The sequence below is a fragment of the Panulirus ornatus genome, chromosome 66 (assembly GCF_036320965.1).
Source record: "Panulirus ornatus isolate Po-2019 chromosome 66, ASM3632096v1, whole genome shotgun sequence".
Classification (NCBI taxonomy): Eukaryota; Metazoa; Arthropoda; class Malacostraca; order Decapoda; family Palinuridae; genus Panulirus; species Panulirus ornatus.
The window spans coordinates 23,072,845-23,089,641 of record NC_092289.1 but is presented as its reverse complement, the minus strand read 5'-3'; the positions used below and the strand labels follow the sequence as shown (position 1 = coordinate 23,089,641).

Below are 16,797 nucleotides of genomic sequence, written 5' to 3'. Positions count from 1 at the left end.
TCTGAGACACTTTTTGTAAAAGAAAAAGAAAAGCATCAAAAGAATTCATGAGTGTCTTGGTGATGTCTCCATGTCTGGTTCATGACTCAGTGTCTGGTTCATGGTTCAGTGTCTGGTTCATGGTTCAGTGTCTGGTTCATGACTCAGTGTCTGGTTCATGGTTCAGTGTCTGGTTCATGGTTCAGTGTTTGTTTGGTTCAAAACACAGCCTCTTGCTCATATCTCCACCCTGGGGTGAGTGGGGGTGGGTTGGTCGTGACCAGAGCAATAATGTATCCAGTTTCATAACTTATAAGAAAATAACGAATATTTGTTTCCTTTTGGCCAGCCATTTATCAATCTTATGTAAATTCTCCATTACCCTTTTTTCGTACAAGTTGGCGAGGGAATTTCTTTTATTATGGTTTCTGAAGAATATGACAGCTCGAGATGATGGAAACCCAAGGAGAAATAGAAGAAATATGAGGAAATATTGTGGCTAACGAAGGAGAAAAAAAAATCAGCGGAATAAATCTGAGGAAACGTGTCTGTTTTGGGAGAAAAGACAAGAGGAATAATTCTAAGGAAACATGGTGGTTTATGACGTAGGAAAAAAAAATGTTGGAACGACTTTGAGGACAGAGGGAAACATGTGAATCCAGACAGAAAAAAAAAAAAAACTGTTGCCAAAGAAGAAATGTAACTTTATATTGTTGCAGTGAATGTTGTGTTTTGTGAAGAAACATTGAAGAATATGTTGAAAGTGGAGCTAAGAGTTGTTTGAAATTACTTGGGAACAAGTGTGGGGATATGTTGGACGATGTGTTCTTGATGCAGTTTTTTTTTTTTGGAAGATATGGTACACCGTACACACACACACACACACACACACACACACACACACACACACACACACACACTATAATATACAAATTTACGTATATTTCCACAGTTATATGCACACTTCATTCAGACACTGAGTATGTAACTAGAAGTTCATATCTGTAGACTCTATGGCCTTTAGTTTGATCTAACAACACAACTATCAAATGACCTCATTTTGAGGGATACTCTCGTTCCTTTATCATAAAACCTTACGGCCTCTTATCACTAGGGTAAAGAGCTGTTATTAGCTGTATACACTGGCAATATATTGCCAACAATCAAAACTGACAGCCATTAAACAGTGTGGCTATCGATCCCACCAGCTGACTGTAATACTTTCTCTCATAACCTCTGAAACGCGTTCGCTGTCATTGGTATACACCAGATGATACGTTCCCATTCATGTGTATATTACACCTTGATAGCGAGCATAAGCTAGACTTTCATTCAAGAGAAATACAATTCTACAGTTCAATAACTGAATCAACATGACCTTTCCGATACTATTCACGAACTTCAATGATTCTGTTGTAAGAAATTAAGAAAAATGATTAAGATACAGCGAGTCCATGACACTGTCATGTGTCAATATGTGTCATGACTATGACATTTGTCATGGGTGGTGGCAATACTGGCCTCTCTGGTGTTTATGTTCATGACGTTCTGGGTGTGGTAGAGTAGGTGGTGGTCGTGGTGGTGGTCGTGTGGTCGTGGTGGTGGTCGTGTGGTCGTGGTGAGGTTGTTGTCTGGTCGTGGTGGGGTTGGTCGTGTGGTGGTCGTGGTGGTGGTCGTGTGGTGGTGGTGGTGGTCGTGGTGGTCGTGTGGTCGTGGTGGTCGTGGTGGTGGTCGTGTGGTCGTGGTGGTCGTGGTGGTGGTCGTGTGGTGGTCGTGGTGGTCGTGGTGGTCGTGTGGTCGTGGTGGTCGTGGTGGTCGTGGTGAGGTTGTTGTCCTGTGGTGGTGGTCGTGGTGGTGGTCGTGGTGGTTCACCTACCGTCTTATCGCCCAGCCTGAGCACGTGGCAGGCCAGGGCTGCTGTGTCGCCGGCGTGGACGACCACAGTGGCGTTGCGACGACCCAGGAAGGTAGGGAGGAGCACGGCGTTGACGGTCGTGATGGGAGGCGACTCCGACGTGGCTGGAGGACCCTCGATGCTGGGGGCGAACCCCCCAGCCGCACACACTGCAGGACAGGAGGAGAAAACTGACAATGAGAGGTCGTGGAACGAGCAGTTACACAGAAACAATCCCTAACGAGCAATCTGAGGAGCTGCTATGTCTGATACCTTCAAAAACCTCAACAGAAAACCTGATGATCAATATATTTAGAAACCACACAAGAAAACCTGGAGACTAGTACCTCTGGTATCTTTAAAAACCACGATGGGAGACCTGGGGGCTCGGTATCTATCTGAAAACCACATGAAAGATAACCTTATGATTGATATCTTTATAGAAAACGATAGAAATCGTGTTATTAGCTATCGTTCAACACATCTATCATGGCTTCATCTGCTGTAAGGGCCAGAATCCCTTTTACCAAGCAGTAGTAAACAACCAAAAGGCGATAACTCGTTACCTTATGGCAGATCCACTTATGATACACCGTACGTACAGTCCGTAACTACTATCGTTAGCCCGTGAGGTCACCTTAACTCGACCTCCTCCCTCATAACTCATCGCTTGTGAGGGTGTTGACGACTTGCACTGCCTTACCTCACAATGAACATTAGTAAAGCGCACTTTATGAGAAAAGCGTTTACAATGATCTCAATCACTTCATCATCTACTCGTCTAAATCTAAAGTGGAGGATTATAACAGGCATTTCTACGTGTCAAAAGACACACGAAATTTACACTCTGTAAATTGCAAGTGTCAGATCTGAGCCTTGTACGTTTACACACGGGATGTTAATCATAGCTTTGATTTACACAGTCATTAACATCAAGTAATTACCGAAGGGTCCTTCATCAGAGCATGACAAGCGAAAATATTTAATTGGCATGACAGAATACCCAGTCACCACGTGATATCTTAGGATTTTCGTCTATAATGCATGTGAGGGATGGCTTGGCTTCTTCTTGTATAATCCTACATATAAAGGAATACCTTCTGACTCATGGACTGGGCTAGCCTCATGAGGGACGTATATTCTGATGTTTGTAAAATATTCAGAATATTCTCATCCGTGGGAATAAACACGGGAAGGACTGACTGTCTCTGTGTGAGTTTTTCTAAGACATTTATTTCTTCACTGCCATGTTTTATGGAAGGTGTGTGTGTGTGTGTGTGTGTGTGTGTGTGTGTGTGTGTGTGTTAATATATGATAACAGGAGTTCATAACGTGAAAGTTATTCCTTGAGTTTCTCTCTCTCTCTCTTGTTCTAAACAAACTTATTCGGATCTCTCTCTCTCTCTCTCTCTCTCTCTCTCTCTCTCTCTCTCTCTCTCTCTCTCTCTCTCTCTCTCTCTCTCTCTTCCCCCCCCCCCCAACACACAGCAATATCCAGGATCATTATCAAAGTCATTAACTCACGTGGGATATAACTTTCGTCTAAATTAACGAATTTACCCAAATTTGTCGAAAATAATTAAATCGCGACACATTACGGGGATATGTATCGACACCGGGGGCAAAACATGTTTACAAATTTGTCCTTTGTTGCAGCTTAGGTCGCTGATCATATATTGTACCTGAGGGAATTTAAACCCTTGAACATCATATATCTTCTACAATATGGCGAAAAACACAATCCAATATACAACATGTTATTAAAAAAGATATCATATGGTTGGCTGGGCTATCATAGGGGTGGCTGGGTTATCATAGGGTGGCTAGGTTATCATAGGGATGGCTGGGTTATGTTATATTCATCAGTAACAGCAGCCCTGAGCATAAGGGCTCCTCCCCCTGTACTACCATAACCACAAGGGAGAGAGAGAGAGAGAGAGAGAGAGAGAGAGAGAGAGAGAGAGAGAGAGAGAGAGAGAGAGAGAGAGAGAGAGAGAGAGAGATTAAGGAGGCTGTTCTGGGACTGAGGTTGTGTTTCAGCGTCGTCATAACTTTAGAGCAAAAATGTGGAAGAATGTAATCAGAATAACATATGATAGAAGAAAGTAAGAAGATAACCTCCTTCGAGAGGTGCTGTAAGGCAAGGAGAGATCTGGCAGGCTTCCACCAGACGTCATTGGTCTTTGCATAAGCTGTGTAACTTTGGAAGCATTTGGTAAAGCTCTCTGAGCATAATCTAGTAAGAAAACTTTTATGGCTCAATATATCTGGGAAAGTTAGAAAGAAAATATCTGGACTATACTGTACCTGATGCAATTGGACGAGGTCTTTGAGAATAATCTAGTAAGAGAGCGCTATAGGTCAGTATTGTATGAAGTTACAAATGAAATATCTGGCTTACATCATACCTGATGCGATGGAAGGAGATCTAACACTACTTACAGTGGATCAAAGTCTTTTCCTTCAACCTCTGCTCTAATTCACTGCTGAACACAGAGGTTTAGATCCTCTCTGAAGGTTCTTATAGAAAGGATGGGCTACTATGACACCACCACAACTACAGGCAGCAATGTGGCTATACTAACAACCTCACAACTATCACAAGCAACATTTTGCCTCTTGTAACAACATTACGACCGTTACAAGCACCTCTGTGGTTCCATTTGCAGACGACTAATCTCGTTGGTCGTGTTCGTCCGGAAGCGTCAGGAATACACAGGCTCTGCCACTCATAAATTAGCATTGCACTCAGCCTGCAGGTCCGTCTTAGACCTGGCGTATACCTGCTGTGTATACTGCCACCCCGGAGTATACTTCCCTTGTACTGTGGCACCCCGGAGTATACTTCCCTTGTACTGTTCCACCCCGGAGTATACTTCCCTTGTACTGTTCCACCCCGGAGTATACTTCCCTTGTACTGTTCCACCCTGGAGTATACTTCCCTTGTACTGTTCCATCCCGGAGTATACTTCCCTTGTACTGTTCCACCCTGGAGTATACTTCCCTTGTATTGTGCCACTCAGGAGTATACCTGATTTGTATAATACTCAAACTTGTGGAGTATTATCAGGTCCTGTACAATAACAGCCCTTACCACAGGTGCATTGTTAACTTTATATCAACAACCTTGTAGTGCTCCTCTGACCTGACCCTGGGAACTGACGTAGAACTGATGACCCCTGACACTGTCACCTGAAACTAGCAAGATGACCTGATCTTCTATGACATATACATGACCTGACCCTAAAACCATGACCTGATATGTTGTGAGACATGACCTATCACCATAACCTGATCTGGTCTCATTCAACACAGTCACCTGACGTGAGGCAGCGTCCTGACCTTTCCTGGTAGGGTGGTGACCTGTGCATTAAGATGAATGACCTCAAATTACTCACCCAAGCCGGTGATGCACAACAGCCTCCCTGCATAATCCATTGTCGCTGCAAGGAAAAATGAATACATGCTGGTTAGTGAGGTCATGTGAAATATACAGTGGTCTGTGTGGTCATGTAAGAATACATGCTGGTTAGTGAGGTCATGTGAAATATACAGTGGTCCGTGTGGTCATGTGAGACATAAGTTATCTAATGAATTTATGAGAATAATAAATAAGCACACACACACACACACACACACACACACACACACAGTGTGGCTGAGGAAGAGGACCCAACCCTAACTTTGTTATACTGACCGTTGTGCAATAACATCAAAAACTGGCGATCGAGTTTTAGTGGTTTAATTATCACAAACCTTCCAGTGACTTGTGTTGTAACGAGCTTATTACACACGGAGAGTCGAACTTAGGTCAGGAAATTGGGTTAATTGCGCGGTATACGCACAGACCACGCCAGCCCCCCCACCAAGGTAAGGGTTGTTCCGTTTGGGGTAATGGGCAGTTAGCCACCAGCATTACCAACACTGAGATTTATAATCGGCCATTCAGCAACACTGCTCCTCTCTCTCTCTCTCTCTCTCTCTCTCTCTCTCTCTCTCTCTCTCTCTCTCTCTCTCTCTCTCTCCTGCATACCACAACCCTAACATTTACCTGCACTGACCTTCACACACACACACACACACACACACACACACACACACACATACACACAGAACTCCGGGCTGGGTAAATCAGGCATCTAATCCACCATTTAGGACGAGAGTTTGAATTTGAATTTGATTTTTGTGACTTTGTTCTTTAAGCATATGACTATTTCGTTGTTCACCGGGGGGGGGGGGGGGGCGGGTTGATAGAACATGTATTGCCAAATTTGTATAATTCATCAACTCACTCTACTACAATGTTGATGACTCCAGTTCTTAACTGAAGAACAATGTTATGTAAGAACAGTCGTTATCTAGAACCACAACAGTAAGATACAGAGTGACAGACTAACATTATCTTGCTTCCACATATTTACGTGAGGCAGTGAGAACATTTGGTGTGGGTGGTGGCTGATGGTGGAGCTGGGGCGAGGGGGGAGAGGTGCTTTGGAATTACGGACAACATGAATTTGGAATTTGTGGCGCAGATGTAATCACCCATTAAGGCTGGATGGACTGTAGGGCCCGTAGCCGAGAGAGAGAGAGAGAGAGAGAGAGAGAGAGAGAGAGAGAGAGAGAGAGAGAGAGAGAGAGAGAGAGAGAGAGAGTTAGCAGCATTACTAACGGTAGAAATAATATCCCCTGTACACACCAGTGTCGCCAACAATGTTATCTCCCGTGATGGCTCGTTGGCTGGTTGTTTGACCTTTAGGCTTATCAACTACCAGGGAGTTCATTAAGGTCGGTTTCCTCCAGACGACATCATCCATCATACAGAGAAACCTCTTAACACTTTCTTCTTCCTCAGGTGATGAGGTAATACGAAGACCACATACACTTCCGCTGTGTATATGGTTGTCATATAAACCCGTCGGCGTTACATAGAAATTTTTGGTCAGTATCCGGTATGAAAAACCTTTACTTACAACACCGATATAGTGAAATATACCTTACACTATTCATTAGCAGCATACGGTCAGCTAATCATCTTCAACGATCAAACCAGCATTGAAATTGGGGTACAACACATGTTTCTCACAACACTCTGGCATCTAAATGCTACGTTCTGGTACTATAATCATCATGTGTCTCCTCCTTATTCTCTGCTCCTTATATCCATGTCTCTCTATATATACTACCTTCTAATCTCGCATTATGAATGACATGATTTTCCAAACAGGTATGACCTGTGCATTGTTTGAAAAAGAACTTCTTTTATTTTTTTTTCTCACTCAAAAATTTCCTGTGGATCTCTCTCTCTCTCTCTCTCTCTCTCTCTCTCTCTCTCTCTCTCTCTCTCTCTCTCTCTCTCTCTCTCTCCCTTTTCCCCTTTTGTACAGCCTGTTCTCAGTGAGAGTGGATATACGTGACTAGGGTTCTTGAGCACAACGGTTCGAGTCTTTGGTGTGTATATATATATATATATATATATATATATATATATATATATATATATATATATATATATATATATATATATATGTATATATATATTATTGCCACTGTGTGTAGAAGGCTGCACGATGTAACATGGCGGCCTATATTGGCCTCCCTATACTGACTAATTATCATAATTACAATTGCTAATATCACATTACCATATAATCTAGTCATAACTTATGTGTGGTAGTTTGAAGGGTTGATGTTTAGAGCGATGGTCTTGGAGGAAGGGAGTTTGTAGTGTGTGTGTGTGTGAGTGTGTGTGTGTGTGAGTGTGAGTGTGTGTGTGAGTGTGAGTGTGAGTGTGTCTGTGTGTGCACGCGCCCTAGACTCAAAATTCCCCTCCCTTTTATGACCAACTCTGTTCTCTCTAGCATGTGCAGCTAATTCCACCAGCTGTTGACATTCACGTTCATTTTCTTAACTGGCATATTCAGCAAGCCATTGTGTGTAGGAGGTTTGCATACTAATTAGCGAGAGACACAGCATTATTTGCATACTACAGCACACCCAGCCCACACTGACCCACGACACCAGCTAATGTAACGTTATTTAATTTCCCTTGACATCATTATGACACTGAAAATAATTGGCATTCACATGTACGCATTAACATACATGAATGCAGGCGCTTATGTAGTCTGAGAGAGAGAGAGAGAGAGAGAGAGAGAGAGAGAGAGAGAGAGAGAGAGAGAGAGAGAGAGAGAGAGAGAGAGAGAGAGAGGGCATTACGCCACACAGTCATCTAATTCCTCTAAAAGTTTCGGTCGGTAAACGACAGGCAGAACGCAGATTCGAGCGAGGGTCCGCTGATTCATAGGTATCAACGCTGACCACAATATCCACATTAACCAGACAACAGAGAGCCAGACATTGTATCAACCACAGAAAAAAAATGTGCCACAGTTTATTCCGAACATCTCCTGACGGGTGACCGTCCATTTACCTTCCTACAGAAGATGGTGTGCGGTGCTCAGCGCGGGACTATACCGTCGCACTAATGTCTTAGAAAAATGTGATGAATGTACAATGAATCAAAGCCATTCTTCTCGTAAAAGATAAAAAAAAACTTACAAATAACTGAAATGAAATCATTAATCAGTACGTAACCTTTGCGAGGCATTTGGGAATGGAAATTTGGAAAGGCTGAAGGTCAGTAAAGATTCTGTAAAGACAAAATTGTTTTAGGTAAAGCGAGGAGGAGAGAAGGAGTCATGATGCTAGAGAGGCAGAATATCTTACAGCAAGTTACAGCGGCTCTGGCAAATCCTGTAACGTATGCCCGGTGTGGTACAGCCTCTGTACCGCTGTGAGGTTTCATTCATCTTGTACAACAAACACAGTTGTGAGAAATATAACCAAACTTCCTATAAGCTGTTGTGATCTTATGATGCCGTCGGAAGTGGCTCACTGTATCGGTTATGATCATCTCTCAGCTCAGGCCGCATGCGGCACCAGCGGGAGGTGCTGTCCATGAATCATGATAACGGAAGCGAAGGTGAATTTATCACTTCAAGTCCAAGAGCGAGCGAGCGATCCCCCATCTCAGGGGAGAAGTTCACCGACAGAAATGACGTGTTATGTAAGGTTTAGCTCTGTGTGTGTGTGTGTGTGTGTGTGTGTGTGTGTGTGTGTGTGTGTGTGTGTGTGACCCACGAAAAAAAGCCATCCAGCAACGTCAGGACCACTACAGAGGACCAGGATATGGACGATGCTAGCGATACAACGAGACAATTACATGTTGACCTTGTTTGACCTGAGAACCGACCCCAGTTATCCCTCGGGAGACCCCCCCCCCACACCACCTTAACTAGTGGGGGGGTCGGGCGGTTCCGGCTTCAAGTGGGTAGCCCAGTTTAAGTGGGAGAAAATGAGATATATTATTAAATTCTGAGTTTAAATTTCAACACCAGTTCTGATCATTGCGTCTGCCAAGCTCATTTTCTATCTATTTTGCAACGTAATTCATTCCCAGAATGATATCAAAGTGATGATCAGTCATCATAATGAGTTTCTCCACGGTTTTAATCTTGGAGATTCAGGTTTTATTACGTAGCTACGTGTGTGTGTGTGTGTGTGTGTGTGTGTGTGTGTGTGTGTGTGTGTGATTATCATTTGTCTATTACCAAGCCAGAGTAGTGAACTCATGTTGTCTCGTTTATCGACCACTCTGGCCTCCCGATCCAGTCGTCGAACCCTGTCTGTGCTCAGTGATGTGGTAGGTCTTAAGGCTAACTAAATCACTACGATATACTACAACTACGTATGTAAATTGTTCATCTAATACCCATGTATCTATCTATCACTCTCAGTATATCTAAGACGATTTTACAAAAAAAATGACTTTCTTCGATAGATAATCACTCGCGAATGAAAATGAGTGAAAGTGGAGAAGGGTGAGTGACCAGGCAATCTGATTCGTTCAACTATTTCGTTCTGGATGACTGAAAGAGGTCAGGAGGCGCCAGTGCCCACGTTAATGGCGGTGTCTTTGGCCACATGTGTCACGAAGGACTCCTAACAGCTTCCCAATGTTAGAGAGTATGTTAGGAGGAGCAATATAATTCCTCAAGGATCACCTTCCACGTCTAACCCTTATGGGTCGGATCCAACACGCGTCAGGAAGCTAGACTGAACCTTTCCATACTGGAATATCCTCTTCAGTACTTCCCAAAGCCTCGACTCTCAAAGCCGTGTTCATGCAAGTGCTTGCACCCTGACCTTTCCTTCGACAGGGAAAGAGAATCTAGTGGCAGTACAGGCCATTAGTCTGCGGTCTCGGAGGTCTGTCACCAGCCGATGATGCTGGCGAGCAGGAAGGCAGACATGTAAGTCACCAAAACAATCACATGAAATTCGCTGGAGTGAGGTTTGTCTCTAGTGTGACGCCGTAGAGACACATGCACAACACGGCTGGTAAACCAGGGAAGGAAAGTGGAACACTTAATGAACTCGTATCTCAACTGTATACTCAGAACCTTCGACCAAGCGCTAGTCCACCCTTTCGGGGAACACGACCCACTCTCCCAGGAGGCCTGTTCTTTATCCTACCTTATTATACACCACAAGTCACTGGTACGTACGCTCGGTCATTAATTTCCTGCCGTCACGTGTGCCTACACACACACACACACACACACACACACACACATACTCACACACACTAGACAGGGCCCCACGAGCGTAGAAATTCCTCCTCTTTTTATACAAATAGATAATTAAACACATATTAGATCACCTGTGAAGCACGTCAGTACCAGCTGAACCATCCCTTTGTAGCATAATCTTTTCCTAATCATTTCTCTTCAGTAGACTAATTAGTTATAGTCTTATTCGAGTAGTGTTCGTAACAATGTTACTACCATTGTTGCCACTGTCAGTAATGTTAGCTTCCCTGCCACCGCCTCTCCTCATCCCACATCCCTTCGCCGAAATGCCACATTCTCTCGAGCAGTTTTTCTAAGCTGTCTGCCTGTGTCGCAGGCCTTTAAAACGCCCGGACCCGCGGCTCACGAGTGGCTGCTTCTTCCCATAGTTACTGTGTGGGGATCAGCTACACAAGGCTTGGTCGTTATGATCCCTCGGTCGGCACGCATGTGGCATTTTCTTTTTTCATTTCACTTATAACCTTTCCACCTTCACGAGTCGGGTTCACAAACACTCAAGCATCATAAATCAATGTCCGTTAAAATCGTCTAACCCATTATCTAAGCTTTATCCCTTAATGAATATTAACGTACATAAGCATGCATTCATATTCATCAACTTGGCATTACAGTTACAGTAACTGTATCCACGTGTTACCAATCATGTCTGTAATGAACACACACATAATCCCACAAGCCAAGCACTAATTACGGGGGGATTCGACCAACATAATCATGTTCAGTGTTTACATTCGTTTACCAATTTTTTCCCGTCTGCCATGGCTGGAACTTGACAGGTCTGCTGGAGTGTGTCGGAATACATTGCATGATTTGTGGGAACTTTTGTTTGATGAAGCACTGATACACAGGCACACACACACACACAGACACACAGACACAGACACACACACACACACACACACACACACACACACACACACACACACATATATATATATATATATATATATATATATATATATATATATATATATATATATATATATGTAGTTAGATAGATAGATAGATAAGATAGATAGATAGATAGATAGATGCATAGCCAGATAGACAGATAGATAGTTAGATACGTAGATAAAAAGATAAAGATAAACAGAAGTGTACTTACAAGCCAAGGTAGGCTGGATGTTGCTAACCTAATGTCTTCTGTGTCGCGCTGGTGTGGGTGTGGTTTGCTTGTGTTATGGTGATACAGGGTCACCTAGATGCTCATCACGACGTCCAGGAACGTCCTCAGGTGTTCCTGAAGAAGGCGCTGGTGGTGGTGGAGAGAGAGAGAGAGAGATTCACAGTTCACTTCACTCGCTCGTTTGTCTCTCAGGACTGAAGGTATTTCAACAACACTGTTCTTTATGTGCTTTCTGGCTGCTGTTCCGCTTCGTATGATCAATTCCTTGCTTAGCCACAAATGCCTCCAACGCATTAATGGAGTGACAGCTTGACACTTTTCAAAGTCGATAATATCTGATTTCCTTTATTTCAAGCACTTGACAAAGAATATTCTTGAGGTTAGCTTCGTACGTAACCAGAGGGCAAGCAAATCAATCAAAGTCAACTGAGGAAGTTGTCAGTGCGTGGTTCTGTTGTCTGTGAGGAGTTCTGTGAGCGCGTGGCCGAGTCTCGGCTCTGGGTGGGAGGTGAGTGGAGGGAGAGGGGGAAGTGTGTGTGAGCGCGGGGAAAACTGTTCTCGGCACCGGAGCCAGCGACCCACTGCCGGGCGAGGGACTATTCTACCCACACCCTTGCTCCCTCACTCCCTCCCTCCCACCCCCGTCCTCTCGTCTGGAGCAAAATGCACCACCGTCACCACGAGCCATCATGACTACACCTGTTCTCCTGTACTTTGCACACCATCCAGACGCTTCTGGAACGCCACAGACGGAAGGTCCTACACCTGCTACACCCCCAAGTGTTTGTGCAGTGCCACAGGGGTTACTTCTACACCTGCTACACCCCCAAGTGTTTGTGCAGTGCCACAGGGGTTACTTCTACACTTGCTATACCCCCAAGTGTTTGTGCAGTGCCACAGGGGTTACTTCTACACTTGCTATACCCCCAAGTGTTTGTGCAGTGCCACAGGGGTTACTTCTACACTTGCTATACCCCCAAGTGTTTGTGCAGTGCCACAGGGGTTACTTCTACACTTGCTACACCCCCAAGTGTTTGTGCAGTGCCACAGGGGTTACTTCTACACTTGCTACACCCCCAGGTGTTTGCTTGGGTATGGTGGAGGAGGGGATGATGTATCCTGAGGGGTGTAAATACTAGTGGGAAGTTATGGTCCTTCATACTATGCTTGTGTCGAATACCTACACAACATAAGTCATATTCGTTCTGTGTATCATTCAACTAAATTTCGTTTCGTTTTCTTTTCCTCTGCTTCACGATATACTAATTAAAGCTACTCATTCAACTTCATGAATTAATGTAAGCACAAGAAACACATTTGCTATGATATTCCTGGGAGGTGGAGGCCTGAGAGTTTCAGAAACTCATTAAAGTTGCCGTCATAAAGAGAAAAGCTGCCTTGTATTTCAGTACACACACACACACACACACACACACACACACACACACACACACACACAGGGACATACTGACATGACCCAAGTATTTGCATCTTATTACATTAAATACGAGAGCAAAGCCATTTAATGTCCTTTCTGTTGATAGTGGAGTTCCTTTGTATTCATTTGTATTCCTCTGTATTTCTTGTGTATTCCCATCGTAGCCTCAACCACCATGAAGTAAAGATGTATGATCAGTCTTTAGACTTTCCCGTCAGACTCAGATAATCAAGAAGCTAAGGAATGGGAAAGCCATTGGCTTCTGTCTTGCCCGATGAGAAAAGTTTTTCAATAAAGGTAACTTGTGGGCGACATACGTAAAATGGAACTAAAGATTAATTATGCTTAAATGACGACAAAATTGGATTATGATAATAGTAGGCTAGGTTAAGGATGGGTGTTTGATGTGTGGCTAATATGAAGGCATGATTTGGTTGCATAGAGCTCGTTCCGCTTTGAAAATACCGTCTAATCTAAGTTGTTGTTCGACAACTCCTTTCCCTCAGAAAATATGACTCAAATTATTACTTTTCTACTTACTTCCTGTGTTAGGAGTTCCTTCTCCAGCAGCGCTCAGCAAGCTGGCCACGTCAGGGAATATAACACAAAATGATTACTTTTTTCCTAATATAAATGATGGTCATCGGATGTGGTATGACAGAACTTGGCAATGGTATCAATCAACAGTTTGGTGTTAAGTCGTGTGGGTGTTTCCTGACGCACATCCCAGCTACGATGTTCCCTGACGTACGTCGACGGATGTCGTGCGGTACGACTCTTTCCAAACAACATTGAATCACGTGAACTACATGTACGTGGTCATGTGTAATGACGTGGTCATGTGTAAGTACGTGGTCATGTGTACGTACGTAGTCATGTGTACGTACGTGGTCATGTGTAGTTCAGGAGACAGCTAATCTTTTTCGAAGTATCTTTCCAAAACTTCAAGACAATCACGAAATACGTAAAGAAATGATAGATTGTCATGTTTGTGGATGAACGGATACAACAGAAATTAGAGTCATTAACTTTGATAGATGGATACATAAGATGCTATAACCACAACCGTTTGAATTTTGCTGCTTATATTCCAGCATCTGACGTCTATGAACAAGATGAAGTCTTGAACATTAATATAATATTTTCCTAAAGTTGTATATCTTATTGTACCATCATTTTCACAACCTTTTATGCACTTGCTTGAATAATATATGGACGGGATGGGAAACACGTTTCTGAACACGAGACGATAAGACTTAACCAATATATATCATCAGAGAGGACGGTAAAGCAAGCCTCCCCATGGTCGTGTTTTTAATGGACTCAACTCATACCAAAATGTAGTGGTGACAGGGAAGTAAACTTGCCGCTTGTTTACGAAAGATCTAATCTTATATCCCTTGCGTCCTGCAGATGTTCATAACTGGATATTCAGTCGTTAAAGACGCAATTCTTTTAAAAGATAATTCTGCGACTAAGTTTAAGACAGCATTTAGAATCTAGGTTAGGAGGAGGCCATATATCAGTGGCGAAATGTGAAAAAAAAAAGTATAGAAGGATTATCCTGTTATGATTACTGAAAAGAGAAGAATCATACTGTTAGGCACTTTCGGTGAAGATATTAAAGGTGTAATTACCCTTATTGACGGGATATCGAGCTTGGGTGAAGAAAGAGCCGAGTTCGGCCGTTCGAAGCTAGCAAGTCTCGCGTGACCAGGTCTCCTTATCGGAGTTTATTATTCCCCCACAATGTAGAATTTTGTTATCTTGAGAAACGTCGTCGTATAGGAAACTTACTGAAGAAAATTTGAGGATAACACTTGAGGAGAAAATTGGAAACGTCGAGAGGTGTGGCAGAGGGTGAGTGAACGAAGCGTCGACCCTCACGAGTGAGCGAACGGAGCTTCAACCCACAATAGTGAGAGAACGAAGCGTTGACCTACAAGAGTGAGTGAACGAAGGGTCGACCCACAATAGTGAGTGAACGAATCATCGATTCACAGGAGTGAACGAAGCGTCGACGCGCAGGTCGTCTGAACCACAATGTAAACAACGTGTTGAATTCGTCAACCAAGAGATAATATGTACGACATACTGCATGACCCTGAACACATATATGCACGACATACTGCATGACCCTGAACACATATATGTACGACATACTGCATGACCCTGAACACATATATGCATGACATACTGCATGACCCTGAACACATATATGCACGACATACTGCATGACCCTGAACACATATATGTATGACATACTGCATGACCCTGAACACATATATGCTTGACATACTGCATGACCCTGAACACATATATGTATGACATACTGCATGACCCTGAACACATATATGCATGACATACTGCATGACCCTGAACACATATATGTATGACATACTGCATGACCCTGAACACATATATGCATGACATACTGCATGACCCTGAACACATATATGCACGACATACTGCATGACCCTGAACACATATGCACGACATACTGCATGACCCTGAACACATATATGCATGACATACTGCATGACCCTGAACACATATATGTATGACATACTGCATGACCCTGAACACATATATGCATGACATACTTCATGACCCTGAACACATATATGCATGACATACTGCATGACCCTGAACACATATATGCACGACATACTGCATGACCCTGAACACATATATGCATGACTCACTAATCCTCCTCCTGACTACAAAAGTGGCAAAGATAAACTGTGGAAAGATAACATCAAGATAAGAAGAATGAACTGACATTAGGTCTTCCTTATAACTTCAGTGTTTCAAGCAGATCTGAAGGAAGTCACTTCAGCAACTCACCAGCGGTACAGAAGCTATCCTAAAATCCAACAGCAGTACAGAACACTTAACTCGTGGCTGCAGGACCTTTAAGGAACGTTAGCTTCACAATGTTAGTGCAATAAAGCACACTTACTTCGACGCCCCAAAAGCAATATCGCTAAATGATTCGGAGGGCTGGAGGTGGAGGTGGAGGTGGGGGGGGGTGTCGAGTGGGGGCCCAGGGTGACGGAGGGTCCTCCAGGGACCGAGTCTTTTATCTTAATGGCAACAGAAACTTACGGCAGAATTGTGAAATCTTCCAATGAAACATTTCTTTTTTTTTAGGTGGTAGACGGTAGAGAGGGAGTGGGTTAGAGAGAGAGAGAGGAATGGAGGTGTGGAAACTGTGAGTCAGCATAGAATTACTCGAAAAGATGGCAGGAGTGCTGATCCCGTCGACCAATTTTAAAGCAGGTAGTGTTCAAGTACTCACCATAGCTAGTGGTAACACTGGCGCTGACTTGCAGCAAGACGAGACTTCAAAATAATACGTCAGGACACACACACACACACACACACACACCCAGACTGTGTCATCCAATATGTGGACATAGCATTTCAATCCTCACGTTCGAATCTCTGAGCGAACTAGTCTCATCAGTCGTATATTCTAGAAAACTGCGAGGGTTTTGTCTCGTACGACCGCTAAAGGTTAGAGCAATTTCGCTGAATCGACTTCGAATATATTTTTTACAGGACGAAAAAATATATATAAGTTTCCTGAAGTGACATGAAGCTGACAGTAAGAACACTTTACTGACGTTCAATAGTCAGCGATAAATGTGACTTTGTAGTCCTTGAAGCATCAGAAATGAGCGACTGAATCTTTCTTCTTCACTCT

The 16,797-nt window shown here is 43.4% G+C and overlaps 1 protein-coding gene across 2 annotated transcripts in view; it reads right to left on the bottom strand.

Annotated features, from left to right (window-relative positions):
* Positions 1-16,489, bottom strand: part of LOC139746939 (roundabout homolog 1-like) — a 28,544-nt gene extending 12,055 nt beyond the window's left edge. The window contains exons 1-3 of one of the 2 annotated variants that reach the window (XM_071658627.1): positions 16,390-16,489; positions 5,272-5,316; positions 1,856-2,043 (exon numbers count right to left, since the gene is read on the bottom strand). In XM_071658627.1, coding sequence (XP_071514728.1) covers positions 1,856-2,043; positions 5,272-5,311 — 228 coding nt within the window. In that variant the 5' untranslated portion in view covers positions 5,312-5,316; positions 16,390-16,489. Of the gene's footprint in view, positions 1-1,855; positions 2,044-5,271; positions 5,317-11,629; positions 12,246-16,389 lie in introns of those variants that run through there. The other variant, XM_071658626.1, reaches the window with a different exon arrangement.
* Positions 16,490-16,797: the final 308 nt, after the last annotated feature.